The sequence below is a fragment of the Platalea leucorodia genome (assembly GCF_965183815.1).
Source record: "Platalea leucorodia genome assembly, chromosome: 1".
Classification (NCBI taxonomy): Eukaryota; Metazoa; Chordata; class Aves; order Pelecaniformes; family Threskiornithidae; genus Platalea; species Platalea leucorodia.
The window spans coordinates 149,720,638-149,740,750 of NC_138823.1; the positions used below are offsets into that span (position 1 = coordinate 149,720,638).

The 20,113-nt window shown below is 41.0% G+C and overlaps 1 protein-coding gene across 2 annotated transcripts in view; it reads right to left on the bottom strand.

Moving 5' to 3' along the window:
- PRTFDC1 (phosphoribosyl transferase domain containing 1) overlaps positions 1–17,001 on the bottom strand; it is a gene marked incomplete at its 3' end in the record, with an annotated part of 49,587 nt that extends 32,586 nt beyond the window's left edge. For both annotated transcript variants that reach the window (XM_082306751.1, XM_082306750.1), the window contains exons 1-3: positions 16,913–17,001; positions 12,691–12,797; positions 9,645–9,828 (exon numbers count right to left, since the gene is read on the bottom strand). In XM_082306751.1, the coding sequence (XP_082162877.1) occupies positions 9,645–9,828; positions 12,691–12,797; positions 16,913–16,972 (351 nt within the window). In that variant the 5' untranslated portion in view covers positions 16,973–17,001. The remainder of the gene's footprint in view (positions 1–9,644; positions 9,829–12,690; positions 12,798–16,912) is intronic.
- Positions 17,002–20,113: the final 3,112 nt, after the last annotated feature.

Sequence of the window (20,113 nt, forward strand, 5' to 3'; positions counted from 1 at the left end):
CCCTAAGCGGTGTCCAACAGGAAAATACTGTATGTTTTAATTAAAATAACTTAAATCGGAAACACTTTCTTCCTCCTTACACTCAAGACAGCCTTCAGCAAGTGATGAATTTAAGCTCTCATATCTCACAAGTCTGCCATTATGTTAAATGGAAGCTCTATGATGCCTAGAAAGGAGAGCATCTGCCTCCAGGCCTGAGAAGTTCCACAACACTGAATTTTAAGGTCACATTTTATTACATACAGTATAGCCTTCTCCAGTTTGCCTTAGAACACTATGAAAAGTAGGTTAGTTCTGAAAAATCATTAGGGTTGAAATATCCATGCTCCTTCTGACACCTTTGAGGAGCATCACCTCTTGAGATAAAGAAGAGGGGGGTCTGAGGCTTGCCGTGCTGCACCCTTGGTGACAAGAATCCCTTGACTATGGGCAGGCTTCTTTTTCCAGCAGGAGCTGTGCTAACTAAAGAAGTTACTGCCCACAAGCTGTCCCCAGCTGCTTATAACTCTCCCTCTGGCAGGGGCTACTGGCAGGCTGAGATGCATGCATGGATCTGGGTCAGACAAAATTAATCCAGCAAGCTGAAGCCATTCGGATAGGAAGTGTCTGGTAGCTGGTCTCATCTGGGCTGAGACAGGTTGGGAAGTGCTCAGAGGCAGCTGAGCTGCCAAGTGTGCCCGGCAGGAGGGCACTGCAGTCGCTGCGGAATGCGCCAGAGACTGCCATCGTTCCAGCCAGTGCAGACGCAGTCAGAAGAGAGACCCATTTCCAGTGTCTTAGTTTTCACAGCAAACCACTATCTGTACCTGACGTACAGACGAATCGGGCAAGAGAGTTTATTCTCAAAGTTGCCTCACTCATGCTGTTACCCTAATAACACCAGCCACAATTTAACTAATGAGGCTGCTGTTCTCACTACGTTTTTGTAAATTTCTTACAAAAATTCATCAGCTAGTTGCAAGAATAAGTGTTTGAGATAACTTCTGCTACTAAGACATTTTCAGCTACTTCTCTGAAAAGCTTTAGTGTCTCTGAGGCTGACATTTTGCAGTAAGACACTGCTGCATGTAGAAGTGGTTTTTGTTTCTTTCATGAAAAATAATCTATTTTCAAACAAGTCTTAACACGGGGAAAATGAACATTTGGATACAGTTAGGAGGGCTGTAAATTGTAGCAACTCCAAACATTCTATCCACACAAAATATGACCTGTTTCCACTGTTCCTCACCTTCTTAACCATCTCAGGTCTTACTAAGTTTCAGGAAATAACTGAAGCATCAGAGATACAGAGATAGCATCACTGCCTGCTTAAGACTTGGGAGTATCTCTGGCTTGGAACTGTAAAGGACCTTTTACTCACTAGTTTTAGCAGGTTTGAGCATTTCAGAGAGCTTTCACTCAAAAAGATACTACTACTTTAGGATGCAAATGCCATTTTATCCATTCATAGACATGGAAAAGTACACAGAGATAAAATCCCTTTGGCAATTCTAGGAGTAGATTTCTAGTCGCAAATCTCTCATGTTTAGCTTGCCTGTAAGACATCTGTTTGGCAGCACCATCTACAATCACTAGAACACATTTCTCAGAACAGCAACAACTTTAAGGTGTATATCCTTGATACTGGTAGCTTCTGTGGACTAAATTAATGTCATACTTTTGTTGCCCATTAACTTCTAAAACTATATCATGCTGCAAAATTCTCTGTACACATGTTCACTGTCTACAGTGCTGACTGCAAGCCATGCATCCGAAAAAGGATCATTTATATTTTAGGTTTTGAATGTCTAGTACCTGCACAACCTTTCTGCAAATTAAATAAACCACATTTTGCCTACACTGAATCTATTTACTTGCATGTCAAACCGATAACTCACAGATAATTTGGAGTTCAATCCTGCGAAATTACTGCAGAATTTGGCCTTTGCATTGGGTTTACGTGGCAAGGCTTTGGTAGTGGGAGGACTACAGGGGTGGCTTCTGTGAGAAGCTGCCAGAAGCTTCCCCCATGTCCAATAGAGCCAACGCCAGCCAGCTCCAAGATGGCCCTGCCGCTGGCCAAGGCCAAGCCCATGAGTGATGGTGGTAGTGCCTCTGGGATAACACATTTAAGAAGGGGGAAAAAACAAACCTGTGCAACTGCAGCCAAAGAGAGGAGTGAGAATATGTGGAAAGAACAACTGCAGACACCAAGGTCAGTGAAGAAGGAGGGGGAGGAGGTGCTCCAGGAGCCAGAGCAGAGATTCCCCTGCAGCCCGTGGTGAAGACCCTGGTGAGGTAGGCTGTCCCCCTGCAGCCCATGGAGGTCCATGGTGGAGCAGATCTCCACCTGCAGCCCCTGGAGGACCCCACACCGGAGCAGGTGGATGCCCGAAGGAGGCTGTGACCCTGTGGGAAGCCCATGCTGGAGCAGGCTCCAGGCAGGACCTGTGGACCCGTGGAGAGAGGAGCCCACGCTGGAGCAGGTTTGCTGGCAGGACTTGTGACCCCGTGGGGGAGCAGGCTGGAGTGGTGTTCCTGAAGGAATGCACCCCATGGAAGGGACCCACGCTGGAGCAGTTCATGAAGAACTGCAGCCCGTGGAAAGGACTCACGTTGGAGAAGTCCATGGAGGACTGTCTCCCGTGGGAGAGACCCCATGCTGGAGCAAGGGAAGAGTGTGAGAAGTCCTCCCCCTGAGGAGGAAGGAGCGGCAGAGATAACGTGTGATGAACTGACCGCAACCCCCATTCCCATCCCCCTGCGCCACTGGGGGGGAGGAGGTAGAGAAAATCGGCAGTAAAGTTAAGCCCGGGAAGAAGGGAGGGGTGAGGGGAAGGTGTTTTTAAAGATTTAGTTTTTATTTCTCATTACCTTACTCTGATTTGATTGGTAATAAATTAAGCTAATTTCCCCAAGTTGAGTCTGTTTTGCCCATGATGGTAACTGGTGAATGATCTCCCTGTCCTTATCTCGACCCACAAGCTTTAGGTTGTATTTTGTCTCCCCCATCTAGTTGAGGAGAGGAGTGATAGAGCAGCTTTGGTGGGCACCTGGCATCCAGCCAGGGTCAACCCACCACAGCCTTAAAGCTGAAAGGAATTCATTCTACCAGGTAGGCTCCAATTTGTAATTCTTTCATGGCTTCTCAGCATCAGGAAGATGGCATGGTCATCAGCTAAACCGTGTGCATGAAGCAAAATAAAGGGAACTCACAACCTGCCCAAGAGAAAACCTGTAAGTACAAAAGCTAATGTGGATTCTCTTTCATCTCAGGACATGCATTAAATGCAAGCAATACACTTAGTTGTTTCTTTTGTGTTGTTAAATGAATAAAACCATTTTGAAATTACTTGCTTTTAGGGTCAGGATTACAACATATTATTTTCAGATGTAAAGTTCACATTAATCTTAAAAAACCAAGTTCCATACAGTAAAATTGTACTGAATAAGTTATTATGCAAAGCAGGAATGTACGTTTTACACCATCCTCTGATTATAGTCTTATGCCTCATGCTGTTGTGTTTTTTATGATGTAAGGATTTAGTAATGGTGCATGAGAAGCAAAGTTACATGGCAGAAAAATAAATTTTACTACATTTACCAACCAGCTTTCAACTTACTCATTGTAAGATCCCTCTGTTTCCTTACTCCTACAGTAGAGAGATTTAGCAAAACTATTTACTGAGATGGCTTCACATCATAGCAAAAACATTCAGATTTCTACTAAACAATGCTTGTTTTGTTGCTTGGTTTTGGAATTTCGCAGCACTAATGGTCCTGTTTATGCCAAGATTAATAACCAACAGTTGTAAATATATTTTGAGCAACTGGAGGCTGAAGAGGAAACAGATCATATCAATGGATTTGTTTGTGAACAGACTTCAATGCAACCATTGTGCATAGATTACAATTCAGAGGTCACGTTTTTTTACTAGTTATGTTCTAATAGGAACCATGAATAATGTATTCATTTTAAAAAATTATATGAATTGACCAAATCCACATCATCCTCTAGAAGCTTCCTCCAAGTGACTAGCAAGCAACACTTCTTTGAAGTTCATTCATATTTTCATATTTTTCAGGATGATTTTCAACAATATCTTCTTGACACCAGAAGATGAAAAATGCACTTCTAGAATGCACAATTCAGATACTATATGGAAAACGGATCAATATTCTGTAATAATCTGTGCTCAAGACAGAATTAACAACTATGATGTGTAATGTGATTATCAACAATTCATCTACTATCCTCTTTCAGAAGTGCATTGCACAATTTCAAACTAACAGAGATGACTGGTCTTCTGTCACTTTAGTCCACACAGGAATAACCAAAGAAATCACAGAAGTCTTAAGGAAAAGCATGAATATCACTCCTAGTTTAGCTCACCATGGTTTTCACTGAAAAAAGCTATGCCACCGAGATTCATTTGCCCTTCCCCAAAACATGAGGTTTACTATCACACTTTGTAAAATATAGCAAATGAGAGAATTAAATAGACAGCTATGGATAACGATATGGGAATACTAAACTTTTCACAAGAACAGGTAGCAATGCATGTAGAAAGCATGCTGGTCTGCCTAATAAAAGTATGTGGTGTTTTACCTCTCTTCCACCAGCCCCCATCACCAGTTCCAACAACAACTCTTAGCATGATTCTTTCAATTTTTAGCTTCCACCCTCTGTCCACGAAAGAAGTCTTAATTCACAGGCATTTACTTTCTCTTCTACTGACAGGTTGCTGAGAACTTCTCAAGAAAGTATAGAGATGCTGCATACTTCCTCTACTTCTCCCCTTAATTTTTCTAACTCCATTTCAAAATTGAGCTTTGGTTTGAAGATTGCATTTGGCATACTCATGGAACAGGATTAGGTGATATTGTTGCATCTATTACCAGGAGATTAGACTTCATGAGTCAGAACACCCTCTTCCGTCTCAAGCTCTAATTCAGCCTTTACCTTTATCAGCCTGTCCTAAATTGTCTCTTCCACATTGAACAAAGAGAAGCTCTAATTATTGTTCATGAACAGTCTACTCTTTTGGTATGGTTCTCATGCTATGTTTTTTTACTAAAACATATGCCATTCAGCCCTCCTCTTTGTGACATCCACATCCTTCTATTGCTTTGTTCACTCTCTCTTTTTGTTCATCCTGAAACATTTTTTCTTGTCTAGTCCTATCCATTAATTTGTAAACACCCTAGTAAAACACCTTCCTGCTTCCTCTGTTGTACTTCCCTCTGGATTCTTCCTAATTAGTTCTTTAATCTGCTAAAGTTATCAGTATCACAAATATATTACAGAATTTCTGGATCCATTTTTCTTGCCTCTCCTGCTGGTGTCATACGCTCCTTGGATGACATTCCCAAGCCCAACTTCTTCCTCCATTACTTTTCATCCTTGATTTCAACCTATCATGTTTCTGAAAATAATTTTGAATTCTTCTATCAATCTGAAACTCTCACCTCTTTTCAACTTCAAAGCTCTGATTCCCTGTGGAGGAGCGATCACTCAGGAAAAAATTCAGTACGGTGAAAATTGAATATATTAAATTTTATTCATCCAGTTTTAAACTCAAAAGTCTCTGTAGTCAATTCCACTGTTCCTAACTTATGTTACATTAAAATCCAATGTCTTAGAACTTAATACCTAAGAAGCTGCCAAATTGTATCAGTTCTTATGTCAGTGTTTCCAGAATACATTGTTCTCCCCTAAAACTGGGCATGCTGCTTTCCATTTCATCTGAGGACTATTCGAGTGCTTCCTTATCTACCCACTACACTTACTGCCTCCCTACTCTTGAGTTCATTCAAAAAAAGTGTATGTTTTCTTCTCTCTGTCTCTTAAAACTCAGAGCTGCTGCTTCTCATTCAAATTTCGATCACTGGATTTTATTTTCCTCTCCATCTACTTCCTGACTCTTAAGTCTACATGATACTTCCGTATCTGTTTATTTCTGAAATCATATTTTCTAACTCTCACGCCGGTGCTTTCTTTTAATTTGCCTGTGGTGCTAGAAGCTTGTAAAGTCACCACAGAGCCTCTAATCAAATCCCCACTTAAATAATCTCCTTATTTTGAGCTCATTTAAATACACAAAATTAAAATGAGAACAAGTATATCGTATCACTTGTAAGTCTACAAGAAATGACATTCTCCAAAGAGTTTATCGTATCTCTATGGAGGAAAATGATCCACGTATCTTCCAATCACCATTCTTTTCCTTTTCATAATTATTTTTAATATCATTCTTACTAATGAAGAAGCCTTCAAAATCTGAGTTATAACAATGTTATCAAGTGTTTCTTTGTAAATCGTATATTTATGGATTTACAGATATAAACTTCGTTCACAATTAAGCACACCTAATTTTTTATTTATTGATCTACACCTAAGCCTATGAGTTTCTGTCTACATATAAACTTCTTAATTTTCTCTACTGTATCATTTTAGCATTCTAGTGAGAAAAAAAACCCTAAAGAAATGGAAAAACATAGTTTGACTTTTAGAGGAAGTAAAAACATGCTTTCAGACAAGGCTGCACCTCCAGTTTCAGTTGCAGGAATTCTGTGAACCAATACTGATGTCTGTAGAGTATAAACAGTATAACCACATTATTTTTAAGCTACAGTTTCCTAGGCTGGATTCCACTTTGCTTCCTCTGAAAATAATAAACAAATGGTATTTCCGCACTTTATCTGTATATATATTAAATTCAGTAATCTGACATGCCAATTTGAGATAATGAAACTAAGACACCATTTGAAAAACACAGGAGGTTTTCTCATAAAAATGTCCAGGCTTAGGCACATATGTCAGTATTTTTCAAACCAGATAAAACCATCTTGATTCTGGAAGTACAGACAGCCCCTCATCTCATTAATATCCAGAGAATCTAAATGTACTATGCTTTTTTTTAAAAATCAGTTCATTTGTATGAAGAAGTCTAAAACAGAACTTACTTGCCCAACTTTCAGCTACTTAATATGAAAGCAGATCTTAACATCTTAATTAAGTGTCTAAATTCTGCAATATGATGACGTGTTTGAAAAACAAAGAGCCATGTAAAGCAGGTCATATTTGCAGTCTCCTTTTATTTGAAAGGTAGTCATGTCCGTATGCCAGACATCAAAATACAACATTTGCTGCTGATACTTTGCAGTTAAGATGCACTTTCACTGATGCCAAGATCTGACTTTGGTTGACAATTACAGCCCATTTTTGCTACATGATTAAACCAAGAAATCCCACTTTAAATTACAACCTCTAAATATCGACTAACCTTTCAGTACTGAAGTTGGAATGAGACAATTCAAAAATCCCATGAGTTTGAGCTGAAATTAGTTGTTGGATTTAAACAGCTGGAGGGGAGAAGGGAGATATATCTGAAGGAAGTATATTGAGAGCAGCAGGACTCCCTTTAGGAGAGAAACAGAGAACCGTTAGTAAAAGGAAGCACGATAAATAATGTGAGAAGAAAAGTGTCTATAAAATGAAAAAAGGATAAAAAGAGAGAAAAATGAGTTGAGAGCAGTAGTAAGTCTTAATAGAAAGTGCAACAGAAAAGGCAAAGGAAAGGAAAGAAGTCTTACCTCTAAAACTGTAATTATTTGCCTCTGATTAAAGTGTAAAACACTGTGAGAGATATATTACGGAAAAAAATTACATGGGGGATTTGGGAGTATCATATAAGGCTGGGATAAAGAGTCACTCAAATGAGTAACAGACTACAGCTATGTTGACAAGGGTACTTTCTCTAAAACCTGCAGTCGGACAGGACACAACGATAACACAAAGGATGGCAGGTAGTGGTACTGGTACTTTAGTCAGCATTACATTTATGCATATCTCACAGAATGAATCTACCAATATTAATGTAATTTCAAATTTATACTGCAGTGTCATTCAGCTTCTCAGGACCAGGCAGATAACAAGCACTATTCCAAGCACTAAATCAAGCACAGCTTTAGGCTCTGAATACGTGACACCTGTTTGGAAGCACTTATAAGAAGAAAAGGATTTATTGTCTAAAAATTAGATGCAAGCACTAGTTCTAGGGAAGGCGCTACCTTCCTGCTAAAGCATGAGGCTAAGATCCAAAATATGCACAGCCAATAAATGCCAGGATCATCTAGGACTTAGCCTTGGTAATTGCATCCTTGAATAACAAAATTCGTATTGCAGTTTCAGCTTGATGTAACATGCTTTTATTTTATCTCCTCAGCAATGATGTGAAGATTTCCACACTTTTGCAGTATACATCTCCTGCCACTCATTGGTTATGGGTTAGTATGGCTAATAAGAGTTGACTTGTCACCAAGGGAAGAAATTTTAGAACCAGGGTATCTTCATACTGGATAAGAGATAACCCAATAGGAAAAGCATGTGCATTACCTATATGCCAGGTGCAAAATAAAAACCAATTTAAGTAATTCCACCATTCGCCAAGCAGTATTATTGAAGTGCTATCATTACTACACCAAAAAAATTTGAGTATGATGTCCATGTGCCTTTATGTGAGACAGACATTGCATTTTACTTTATTAATTAGTTCTGCAATACTTCTAAATAGCTAGAAATTGTACAATATTAGTATTGCACTTATCCTTCATAGACCTGACTAATTGTTGAAAGAGGAGTCCCAGGACCAAATCCTAACCAATGGCTACAAAAGGCTCTCATCCACTTCTCTTCCATAATGGAAAAAATTCAGACTGGATTTGTGAAAGTTAGGTAAATTTTATGGTCACTGGGGTCAGAGCAAAATGCTAACCAACCAACCTCTCTCTGTGGAAAGCACGTAGTGTTATTGTGGGAACCACTGGACTCAGCAAGTTGCATTTGTGCTCCGAGAGCAACTGTATTATCACTCCGTTTATTTAGTGTACTTACTCAGACATTTCTAGGACAACTTACTTCTAGAAATGCTCCCTCACTATGGAGTGTGAACTACAAGGTGGAATATAAATGTATAGCTTATGCAAATGGAACTGTAATCACGCATTCTAAAAAAAGGCCAGTCATCTCACTATCATTGCCTCACTGAAACAAATGAATCATTATTGCATAACTTCCTCTGAAGATAACAGGAAGTCTTGACCCTTACTTCAACACTGGATTTGGTTCAATGGCTTATTTCATTTTCTTATAAAACACTACAATCATCTCGTGGTATATTTTGCTACTATGTAAACTGCATGTTATGAAGATGAAAGCATTTCATTTACTTAGCATTAAACATTTAGAATAAGACACAGATTTATCATCTTGCAGTTATGCCAAACTATGTGGGGGTGGGGGTGGAAAATGAAGTAACATGAAATAAACTTGACAGAACTGTCGAGGATTTTGAGAACAAACAACATGCCGACATTTTACACGACGGAAACTTGAATAATTTTCTGTCCAAAAGTGAAGACAGACTAAATAAAAAATACAGCTCGAGGATGCTTCATATCCTCATTCATACTATCCATAAAGTACACAGGGACATGAGCAAATATTTTGAAAGAAGAACTTGCAGGATTTTCAAACAAAAATATTTTTCACACTGTTTTTCTTATAATTTGGGGGAAAAACAAAATTTCCCAGTCACAAAAGTCCACTATTTATTATGAACATACAACCAGAATCTACATAAATAAGTAAGTTGTTGACTTACGTGGTAACTTTTCAGTCTAACAAAATCGACTTTCATGGAGATGAACCTTTCTGAATTTCTGCTGAGATTTTTGATGTGCTCCACAAGGTCAGCACAGAACTTGTAGCCACCTTTGAGGACACAGAGAACCACAATATCATTGTCTCCAATGTCTTGCATAATATCTTTGGCCAATCGTTCTGTCCTGGGGCAAAAAAAATAAGGAAAAAATAACATTAGATGCAGATTCTCTAAGTTCATGGTATGCTTTCCATGTGGTTACAAAGAAACACTATGGTGAGTATATAGCTTGACTGACTGTTTAAGTGTCTTGACTTGATGGGGTTTGTATCAAGTTCACAGTAGGCAGATAAAGAGTGATGGATGCAAGATGCAAAGCATGTGAATCAAACTCATTAACCTTAAATGCACAAATTCCCTAGTTATAGAAAAGGGAGTATCACATCTCAGCATGTTGAATTCAGAGACTTTGGAGTAAAGAATGTAGCCTGTACAATCCCCTAACTTGTTATGTTAGTTACTATGCAAGAACAATAAATTAAGTGAAAGATAGGGAAGAGAATTATTAGAAATATTTCACACTGACAGGCTTTGGAAGATGCTACCCCTACAATTTAAAAAAAATATACAAAAATACTATAAGGAAATACAGCATCAATCAAAATTTTATAAAAAGTACACATTATCACTATTTCGCACAGCAAAACGAAGAGTGCAAAGAGCTTAAGTGACTTGTTCAAGGTCACACACATGAGAATTATCAAGATTATGCTCCAGTTAACCCAGAATTGCAGGGTTCCCATACCTGTCTTCTCTCTGACAATTCTGCATTGCAAACACAGTGTGGCAGATGACTGAAACCAAAAGATACACATTTCTGCCATATAATTGTACATAAACTTTCAAGATAAAAATAATAAACGTGAATGCTTGTCCTAAGTAGCTTTGCTTTCTAAAAAACAAGGTAGATGGCATTTCTAGACCTAAAACAGGGTACCAGGTCATTTCTAGATGTAAAGCAGGTATCAACAGAAGACTGAACAATGTAATTTGATGTTTTGAGGAAAAACAACTCAGTGCGTATTCTGTAAACACTTTTGCTGGAAAGTTCTTTGATAGCTCTCTGAGTTAGATCAGTAGTTTCAATGAGAGCGGACTTCTTGACAGGATACAATTTATTAAATAATCCTATAATTTATCCCATGTCTTTCACGATTACATTTTTCATTTTTTTTTTCTCTACCCACTGTAATATAGGAATCCATTTGCCACTACAGAAATATATTGAACTTTAGGGAAATCTACATGTATGCATGTACTAGAGAAGAATAAGCTGTAAATTGAAAATATACTAGTTATGAGCAAAAGCTGTCACATCATTTTCACATCTTTGTATTTGTAATGCTCAAGTAAATTCCACATAGCAGCAATTAGTAATTTTTAGATTTGAAAAATAGAAGATATCATTAGATCACCTTGTTTGACCTCAAATATATAATTCCTTTTACTGATGTAAGAATGAAGATCAGTAAAAGACTTTCACTTACTTTACTGAAGATTAGTAAAAGAGTCTTTTAGCATCTTTTATCAGGTCTGAGCATAATGGTGAAAATCACAACAATCTCTCATTAAGAAGAAACATTTCTCTGGTGATTTTCAATTTTTTTATATTCTTCCTCAGATTGTTTGAGGAGCTGGAATTTCTAAAAATTCCAGAGACCACTTTGTATTTTAAAAGAGTATGAACTCCAGCATAGACAAAAATGTACTAATTTCAATTTCTAAATAAAAACATACCAGTTTTTTAACCTATATTTAATTGCTACCAACTGACAAGAGATTTTCTCAAGTGCTGAGCCTTCTTACTACATGAAGAATTGGCATGATCACAATATATTCAGTTCTGCATCCTTTTCCATTAGAACAAAATAAGTCTTTTCTGCTGGAATAAGAAAAAACAGTGGAGTTCATTCTGCTGGAGTACAAAAACAACACTGGAGTTCAATGCTTACTTCAAACAAATTCATATTGAATTCTATGAGAACTGAAGTTGTAACATATTTATTTAAGAAAAAGAGGAATTAAAAGTCAACTGACCCTAACCGAAAGAGATTAAAAATTCAACACAATGGTAACTGAAAAGGCAACAAAAGAAAGTTTGTGTTTGAAAACAAATACAGGAGTCATAACTCTTCCTTATGATGGATGTTTACAATCTTCTTTCAAGGAGTTCCAACAATTTCAGTACTTGCAACCGGCTGTTTAAATGTGGTAGGTAGAAAGCTGCAGGCTGAAAATGTCCCATGAAATTCCATTCAGATATTCGCAATAAATACACTGTTGAAAATTACCATTTTCATTTTGTAACTTTTTCATGAGATTTTTAACAGCATGTCAAAACAATAACTGAGCACGAACACTGAGCTGGACTACCACAAATACCAAAATACAAGGTAAGGAATGAGGGATGATCAAGCTTTCCCACTGCCACCCTCCAAACGTAGCATCTGGACGCGAGCAGTTCACGACACACTTTTCGGTTGTGCTGAATGGCAGAAGTCAATGGTGTAGTCGGGAACCATTAGGTTAATCGGCATTAATGATTTGTATTAGGGAGTTGCCAAAGTTGTACATAATTGAACGTAGTTTTTTCTCCTTTTTGTATTAAAAACACAGGATGGTTAGAGTGTAAGTGGGACATTCAAGTATAACTATATACAAAGCTTTGTACTTGCCCTTTCTTCAGTTCAGCTCTCTTGTAATTTACATTCCAATGCCAATTTCACTATATGACCACACTCTCCTTTTTCTGGGACCCCTGTCTCATTCAATGCCCAAATCAGAAATTAAGTCAAAGAAATTAGATAGGGAGTTGCAATCATTTTTTTACTTTCCAAATTAAATAATTAAAAGTATTTTTATAATTGCTAATATAATATTTTAGGACAAATGTTATATATACACTGTCTGTGGATGACAGACTATATAAAAAAGAATACTACTACTGACCAAAGAATTTATTTAGTAACATTCAAACTATACATACCTGTCAACGATAATGCCGTGAGGTATGAGCACATATTCCAGATCTCCGTAGTAGTGCTGAGGATAAGTGAACAAATCCAGACTGTATCCGGGCCAATTGTCTGAAATCTGAATATCAAATAGTACTGTCAGGAATACTTCATGGTGTGACAATACCTAGCTGATATAAAATCAATATTCTAGTACACTCCATTGGCCAAATTAATGATATGACATACTCTCTTCCAGTTATTATTTACTATTTCACTTTTCCTATTAATTATTTTGCTTCTCAGTATATCTCAGAAATCAAATGCTAGTTTTTTCCCCACAGAATGTGGGAAATTTCACCTGAAATTACAAACAACTAGATAGAAAGAAGAAATATTTAATACTAAACTAGTGGCAAGTCTAAGTTTCTTACTACTTTCAAACTCGAAATGCAAATGTAAGATTACCAGTAAGAAGGGATTCTCCAATGGGAGATTCAGACAGTGGGATTAAAAGTCATAAAATCATACATTAAAACTCTACATTTCTGGTTTAGAGGTATTCTAAAGCCACACATAAATAAATAAATATTCTGCAGGTGAAACAGTACGTAGGGAGAATAAGTTATGTGGTTCATGGACGGTATCTGTACAAATCAGTGGAAGACTGTACTTCTTGCCAAAGGCGAGGTTCTTAATTTAGATAAGTCATCAAAGATAAGTGATTACAAAACGTTTGCATCTCACCTATCAGCTAGTCTGTAAATCCATACATTTACAGGAAAAATATATTACGGATTTAATATACGTTAGTTTCATAAGTATCAGAATAGAACAATTAGGAGATCCCACAGCATGCAACATCAGTAGAAATTAAGTAGGGCAAAAATCAGCCAACAGGTAAAGGCTTCAGAAAGCTATGAAGATGCAAAGTCATCAGCACAAGAACTAAACAAACTCCAAACCAACAATTTTCCCAATTCCTTATGAAAGACAAGACCTGCAGGTTCACAAAATATCTTGGAACCATTACAAAGCTTTGCTTCCATATTAGTTCAGGATAAGAAGTGATACCTAACAGGTTTTCTTTACAATCATGTTCCTCAAGTCACACATTGTCTGTCTTCTTTCTACAGCCTGGCCACATGAACCTTGAGTAGAAGGATAAATGGTGAGAAACTTGCCTTTGCGAAGCGGGCATCTTAATGGCATTTCTGCTAAATATAGCCTTTAGAGGACCATCACTGAAACTAACCTCTGCTTACGATTTCACGTAGTAGAGCAATAAACCATGTCTCAAACATATCTAGGCTAACACAACATATCTGGTGTTGAGCTGTTCCTCCACATCTAGTCTTCTTGACCTTAGGCAGAGCTCTGCCTCATGCTGTACTCAGTGTTCTGCCTCATGGATTTTTGTTTGGCTGGGGCTTTTTTGCATATTCACTGACAGCTACAGACACCTCGACCGTCGTGTTTTCTTAACTCTGCCCAACAGTTTCTGTATCAAAAATAGTTGTAACTACTACTGAACATTCGCCCATAAAGAGCATGGCTCGGAGATCACTGGAATCAATGAAAGGTCTTCCCCTGACTTACACAAGCCTTGAAACTACACAAAAGAAAAAAGTTACTTAGTTATGTTCCTCATTTCCATAGAAACGGGAGATTATAAATATCCTCCTTGGCAAGTTTTTTAATTAGAGGCAAATCTTGCTCCAAAAACACTGCTGCAGAAGGCCTGGGAAGCCTGTTTTCCCATCTTCATTTTCAGTACATAGGGGTGGCTGACAGTTTTTAAACATTTTGTAGCAATGAACCGTCTGGCATAATTTTGTTCAAAAGCATTTTAACATAAAATGAAACAATTTCAGATAGTGCTTTAAATTGCCTAAGTACTATAAACACACACTAAGAACCCTTGTCAGTATTGCTTACTTATGCATTCTCGTCAAATTGCGTGTTTTTAGTGTGATGCAGAAGATCAAACTAAATGGATGGGAACTCCTTCAGAATTCACACAAACCAACAGCTTTTACTTAGGTTACAATAAGTCCTTTATGAAGCAGGATCAGGATGAAATTTTGATTCTCCTATCTATCCTTCTGGTTCTCTTGAATCAAAGAACATACACTGCATCACTTTGCAAGAATACAGAAGTTCTCATTCACAAGTGCTCACTGGTATTTGACAAATAAGATTAAATTCACATGTACTTTCTAATTATTTTTCTAGTATAATAAGCCTATTTCATATTCTTCTTTCTTTTAAGCAGGCACTTCCCAACAACAAGGCTTAGAAATTCTCATTTACCCTAAAGCTATTCACAGCGTTATGCTACAGGACGATTTTCAAGTTCCTGTAAATTTTTATGAGTATTTTTTATGAGTATTCTGCTTGTGAATTTAAAAAAAAAAAAGTGCGATTATCATCAGTTTAATAGCTAAGTGTCAAAAAATATCTGCCCCAAATTAAACTCAACTTCTATTTACTTCTGGCTTTAGCCCTTGAAAATATGAAGGACATATTTGTGATTGTTTCAATAAAAAGACAGTATTCAACTGGATAAATAAATATATATACTAAATATATTGGTACACAAGTGTGTAAAAAAAGTCCTACAGTGAAAGAAAGAGCTATTTTTAAAGTTCAGTCTTGGCATGTTCAAGCAGCCCAGCAGAAATTCTTCAGTAGCTCTTTAAAAAGTTGATGTGAATGTACACAAAAAGGAATACAAATGCACGGCAATACCCAAAAGCGTTCCCTTGAGGCCTAAGGAAGAAGCTGGAGACATGCAGCTGCAGTACCTGTGGAAGAACATGGCTAGTTTTGTTGTCTGGCAAAGTGGGTACACATGAGGTTTGAGCACAATATTTGCTTCAAAGCAACAACGGTCTGGATTCTGCTTTGGTATAAAATAAGGGAGCGGACATCAAGCAAATTTCAGCTTTTGTAAACTTAAATCACGCTGCACTGGCGTTACTTTTGGTTGTTTTTTGGGGGAGTTGGGGAGCACATGCACACATTTCTGTGTGCAGAAGACATGAAATCAGTACAGCAGAACATGGTTATGAGCATTCATCTCCTCCTTTGCAGTATCGTCACGCTCCTTTGGTGCTAAACACACTGACGCACTTTAAAAACGTCATTTATTACACAGGTCTCAGGAGAGGTGTTCGATGCCCGGTGGTTTCAGACAGTGCTCGAACACAGAGCAACAGGTTTCTTTGCAAGGGGGACGGAGGGGACGCTGGCGTGGGCAGGGTGTAACCACTGCCGACACAGAGCCCTCAGCGCTGGCCACGGCCTGGGCGGCTCTTCTGCAACTCGGTGAAAATCCCAATGCCTCAAGAAAATAAGAACAGACCTAAGGTGGTGGCAGTGATGGTGTCTGCTTCACAGGAGAATCTGGTTTGCCCCTCAGAATAAGGAGCATATTCGTTCACTTTTGCATCATTTTTTTCAGCCCCACAGGTCCTCAAAACTCACTGCCAAAGTTCGGGGGTTTTCCCACCGCAGAAGAATACGGGGCAGCCTAACAGCGCGCCTTTACAGCGCTCCCAGATCCTCAGAGGCCTCCAGACACTTCAGCGGGAGCCAGGCACGTCGGGATCCCCGGGGACCCTGATCGCAATTACACAAGCAAGCTGGTGACAGGCACAGCCGCGGCCACAGCCGCCGCTCCGGACGATTCAGGACCGTAGTTGCACGGTGGAAGGCCACAGGCCGGTGAAGCCTGGGCAGCCGGCCGGCCGGCCTGCCTCTGGCCCGGGGAGCCCGACACGCACCGTCCCGCCGCAGCCCGCGGGCCGGGCCAGGCACCGTCCCCCTCCGGCAGCCCCAGCAGGGCTGGGGACGGCGGGCTGCGGCGTGCGGCAACGCAAGCGCGGGGACGAGAGCAGGGTGAGGGGAGGCGGCCCGAGTGGCGGCCGGCGGAGCGCGGAGCAAGCGGGGACCCTCACAGGGCGGCTCCGCGGGCGGGAAGGACGCGAGGGGACAGGCGGGGGCCGGGCAGAGGGGCAAGGCAGGGAGCGGAGCGGTGCCGGGGCCCGGCAGGGAAGGGGGAGAAGCGCAAGGCGCGGCGGGCGGCACAGCCGCGGGGGAGCCGCGCTGAGGGGCGGGCGGCGCGCGGGCTGCGGCAGCGCACGGCGGCCGAGGGCGGGAAGGAGCGGCGGGGAAGCGGGAGCGGCGGGGGGGGACCGCGCACCGCGGGGGGCGAGCGGCCGGGGCGGGCCGGGCCACGCTTGCATTTACCACAACGCCGCGGCCTCCACCGCTGCGCGCCGCCGCCCTGCTCCCGCCTTGCCCGGCCATCTTCCTCCGCGCCCGCCCGAGGGGCTGCGGCGGGGCGGGGCTGGCCGGGAGAGCGGGGCTGGAGCCGCGGCGGGGGCCGGGCTGCGCCGGCAGCCGCTGCACGGCGGGCGGCGGCGGCCGCGGGGGGAGGTGGCGGGAGGCCTGGCGCCCGCCGGGCTGCGGGGTGCCCGGGGGGGGCCGGCCCCGGGGCGGGGGGCTGCACCCCTGTGTTTGGGGCCTCCCTGGGGAACAGAGCCTGCGGTGTGCCCGGCGGCGGCCGGGGCTCACCGAAGAGGCGCTCATCAGCTTTTCATAGAATCATAGAATCGTTAAGGTTGGAAAAGACCCTTAAGATCACCGAGTCCAACCGTTAACCGAGCATTGCCAAGTCCACCACTAAACCATGTCCTCAAGCACCACGTCTACCCGTCTTTTAAATACCTCCAGGGATGGAGACTCAACCACTGCCTTGGGCAGCCTGTTCCAGCGCCTGACTGCCCTTTCGGTGAAGAAGTTTTTTCTAATATCCAACCTAAACCTCCCCTGGCGCAGCTTGAGGCCGTTTCCTCTCGTCCTATCACTCCTTATTAGGGAGAAGAGACCGACCCCCACCTCGCTACAGCCTCCTTTCAGGTAGTTGTAGAGAGCAATAAGGTCTCCCCTCAGCCTCCTCTTCTCCAGGCTAAACAACCCCAGCTCCCTCAGCTGCTCCTCATAAGACTTGTGCTCCAGACCCTTCACCAGCTTTGTTGCCCTCCTCTGGACACACTCCAGCACCTCGATGTCCTTCTTGTAGTGAGGGGCCCAAAACTGAACACAGCGCTCAAGGTGCGGCCTCACCAGTGCCGAGTACAGGGGCACGATCACCTCCCTGCTCCTGCTGGCCGCCATTTGTTACGCCATTTGTTATGCCATGACGAGATAAGCTTAATTGCTAAAGGTCTCTAATGGGGGGGGGAGATAGGGGCTGTAAGGCATAAGCTGAGCGGTAAGTAAAGCCATGGATGGGTGTTCAGAAGGCAGGGCGCAGGGCAGAGCGGTGCCTGCAGGCAGGATGGCCTTCTCTAGGAAACGGGGTGCGAGAGGGAAGGGGGTGCGGGGGGTACGGCGTGAGGCAGCCCGCGCTGGGACGGACGGGCAGGGTGAGGCCGTGCTGGTGGGAAGGCTTGGACAGAGCTCATGAGTCGTTAGCGGATTAGATTGAGCTGGTGTGGTTTAAATAGACATTTTGACAGGTTTTTGCTTATACTCTGGGGGGGGGAATAGGGTGCCAGAAAGCAGACTTCCATTCATTAATCTTGCCTGCCATCCTTGCTGACTTCTGAACTGGTGCTCCTCCTTCCCAACCACTGGATACATGCCGGAGCAAGTGGTGTGTGCCCAGTGCCTTCAGCCCACCTCCATGGTTCTCATGCTGTCGGTCCGGTAGAAGGAGAAGAGAGCAGGAACCATGCTGCCTTGTGCCATCCTCCTTCCAGTTCTGTAAAAATTATTAATATTTTGCTTTCACAGCCTCACAGATGAGAAGGAGCTTGTTGCTTCTCTTGGGTTGCTCTGATAATTGTCTGCCTTTATATATCCATGTAAGAAGTTCAAATTTGGACTCACTCTATTCTTTTTGTATCCTGTCTTTTGGAAAAAATGCTAACAGCCTCTCAGTCCACTGTGGGCAAAATTACAGCTTTAAAAGTGAAAGTTGGTAATAGTGTATGGTATTTATCTGTTAAATATACAACTGGTAGAATTCTGCCATTCCTATACTAGAAATTATTAGAGAAAGAAAAAGTTGGTTTTAGGAGAGGCCTGGGCATAATGAAATATGCTTAGTGATACCTGAGGGGCTCTTAGAGACCAAGTAGGAAGATCTTTCAGTTTGGTACACTGCTTTCTAGAATGTAGTCATTGAGACTTCTGGGTCACAAGTCATAACAGATGAATCCAGAGAGCACCATGGTTGTGTCTACACTACGAGTTTGGTGTCCAACATGGGCTGTTTTTTAGGTGTATCCTGTTAGTGCACTTATATTAGAACTGATAGGACAATGAATAGCTTAGGAATCTGGTGTTAAGAAGGCTTCTATAAATGACTCACCAGCTAAAGTCTGGCTAAGTACTAAAGCAATTGAAAATTACCTTGTGATAAATGCTTTGTTTCTTATATGAAGCCAGATCTGTTTGCTTTTTGGTGGGTTAGGGAACTACTCTTAGAAGAACTATCGCTACAATTGATAACATGTCTGAAGGAACAGAAGACCAGATTTACAAAGTGACAGAGGCCGACTCTAGAATATGTCTGCCTCGGAAGTGATGCCTGTATATGAAGACTGAGGTATGCTGGAAAAAAATAGTTCCTGTTCACAGTGCTTTAAAATAAACTTAATAAAAAGTAGTGAATTTAATAAACAATATATACAGATTTGTACAAACCTACATAAAGTAAGTAAAAATATTTTTGTAAAATATGTAGGAGATTTTCATAATGGGCAAAATCCCTAAATACTTTGCATGTCAATTGCATGTCAACATTTCATACAACTGTTGAGAAAGTAAGTCTAATTTTTCATCTAAACTTTGGGATTAAATGCTACTGATTTGTACCCACAATCACTTTTCAAGATTTGAAGATTCTTCTTGCTTGGTGGTAGGCAAGAACCCCTTCTAAAGCCCACATTCACCCTAAAGCTAATGCAATCTGATTCAGTTACCACACGTTACATATAAAGCTGCTGTCGCATAAACATCACAGAACTGGGCTCTATAGTTCTAAAGCTATTTGGATTACAGCTAGAAACTCAGATTAATTTTGCCACTGCTGTATGAGTACTGGTTTCTTCTACCTTTTAGACTACTTGGGTTACTATTACAGTTTTCTGTCTTTCTTAACCACATTCTTTATCAGACCACTGGAATACAACAGATTTTTCTAACTATTCCACAGACAGAAGCTCAGCAATTTGGAAAAGATTAACATGAACAAGATATTAAGAAATAAATTCCTCTGGCATTGTGCTGAAAAACTTAAGCGGGAAATGTTTGTTCTTGACTGTTTTGTCAAGTCTTCCTTTTGGTGTTCCCCTCTTCCAGCAGTTTTACAGGGCTCACTTAAGAAGTGTAATGAAGTGCCATGTCTCGCTTATAACAATAAATAAGAATATGGAAATG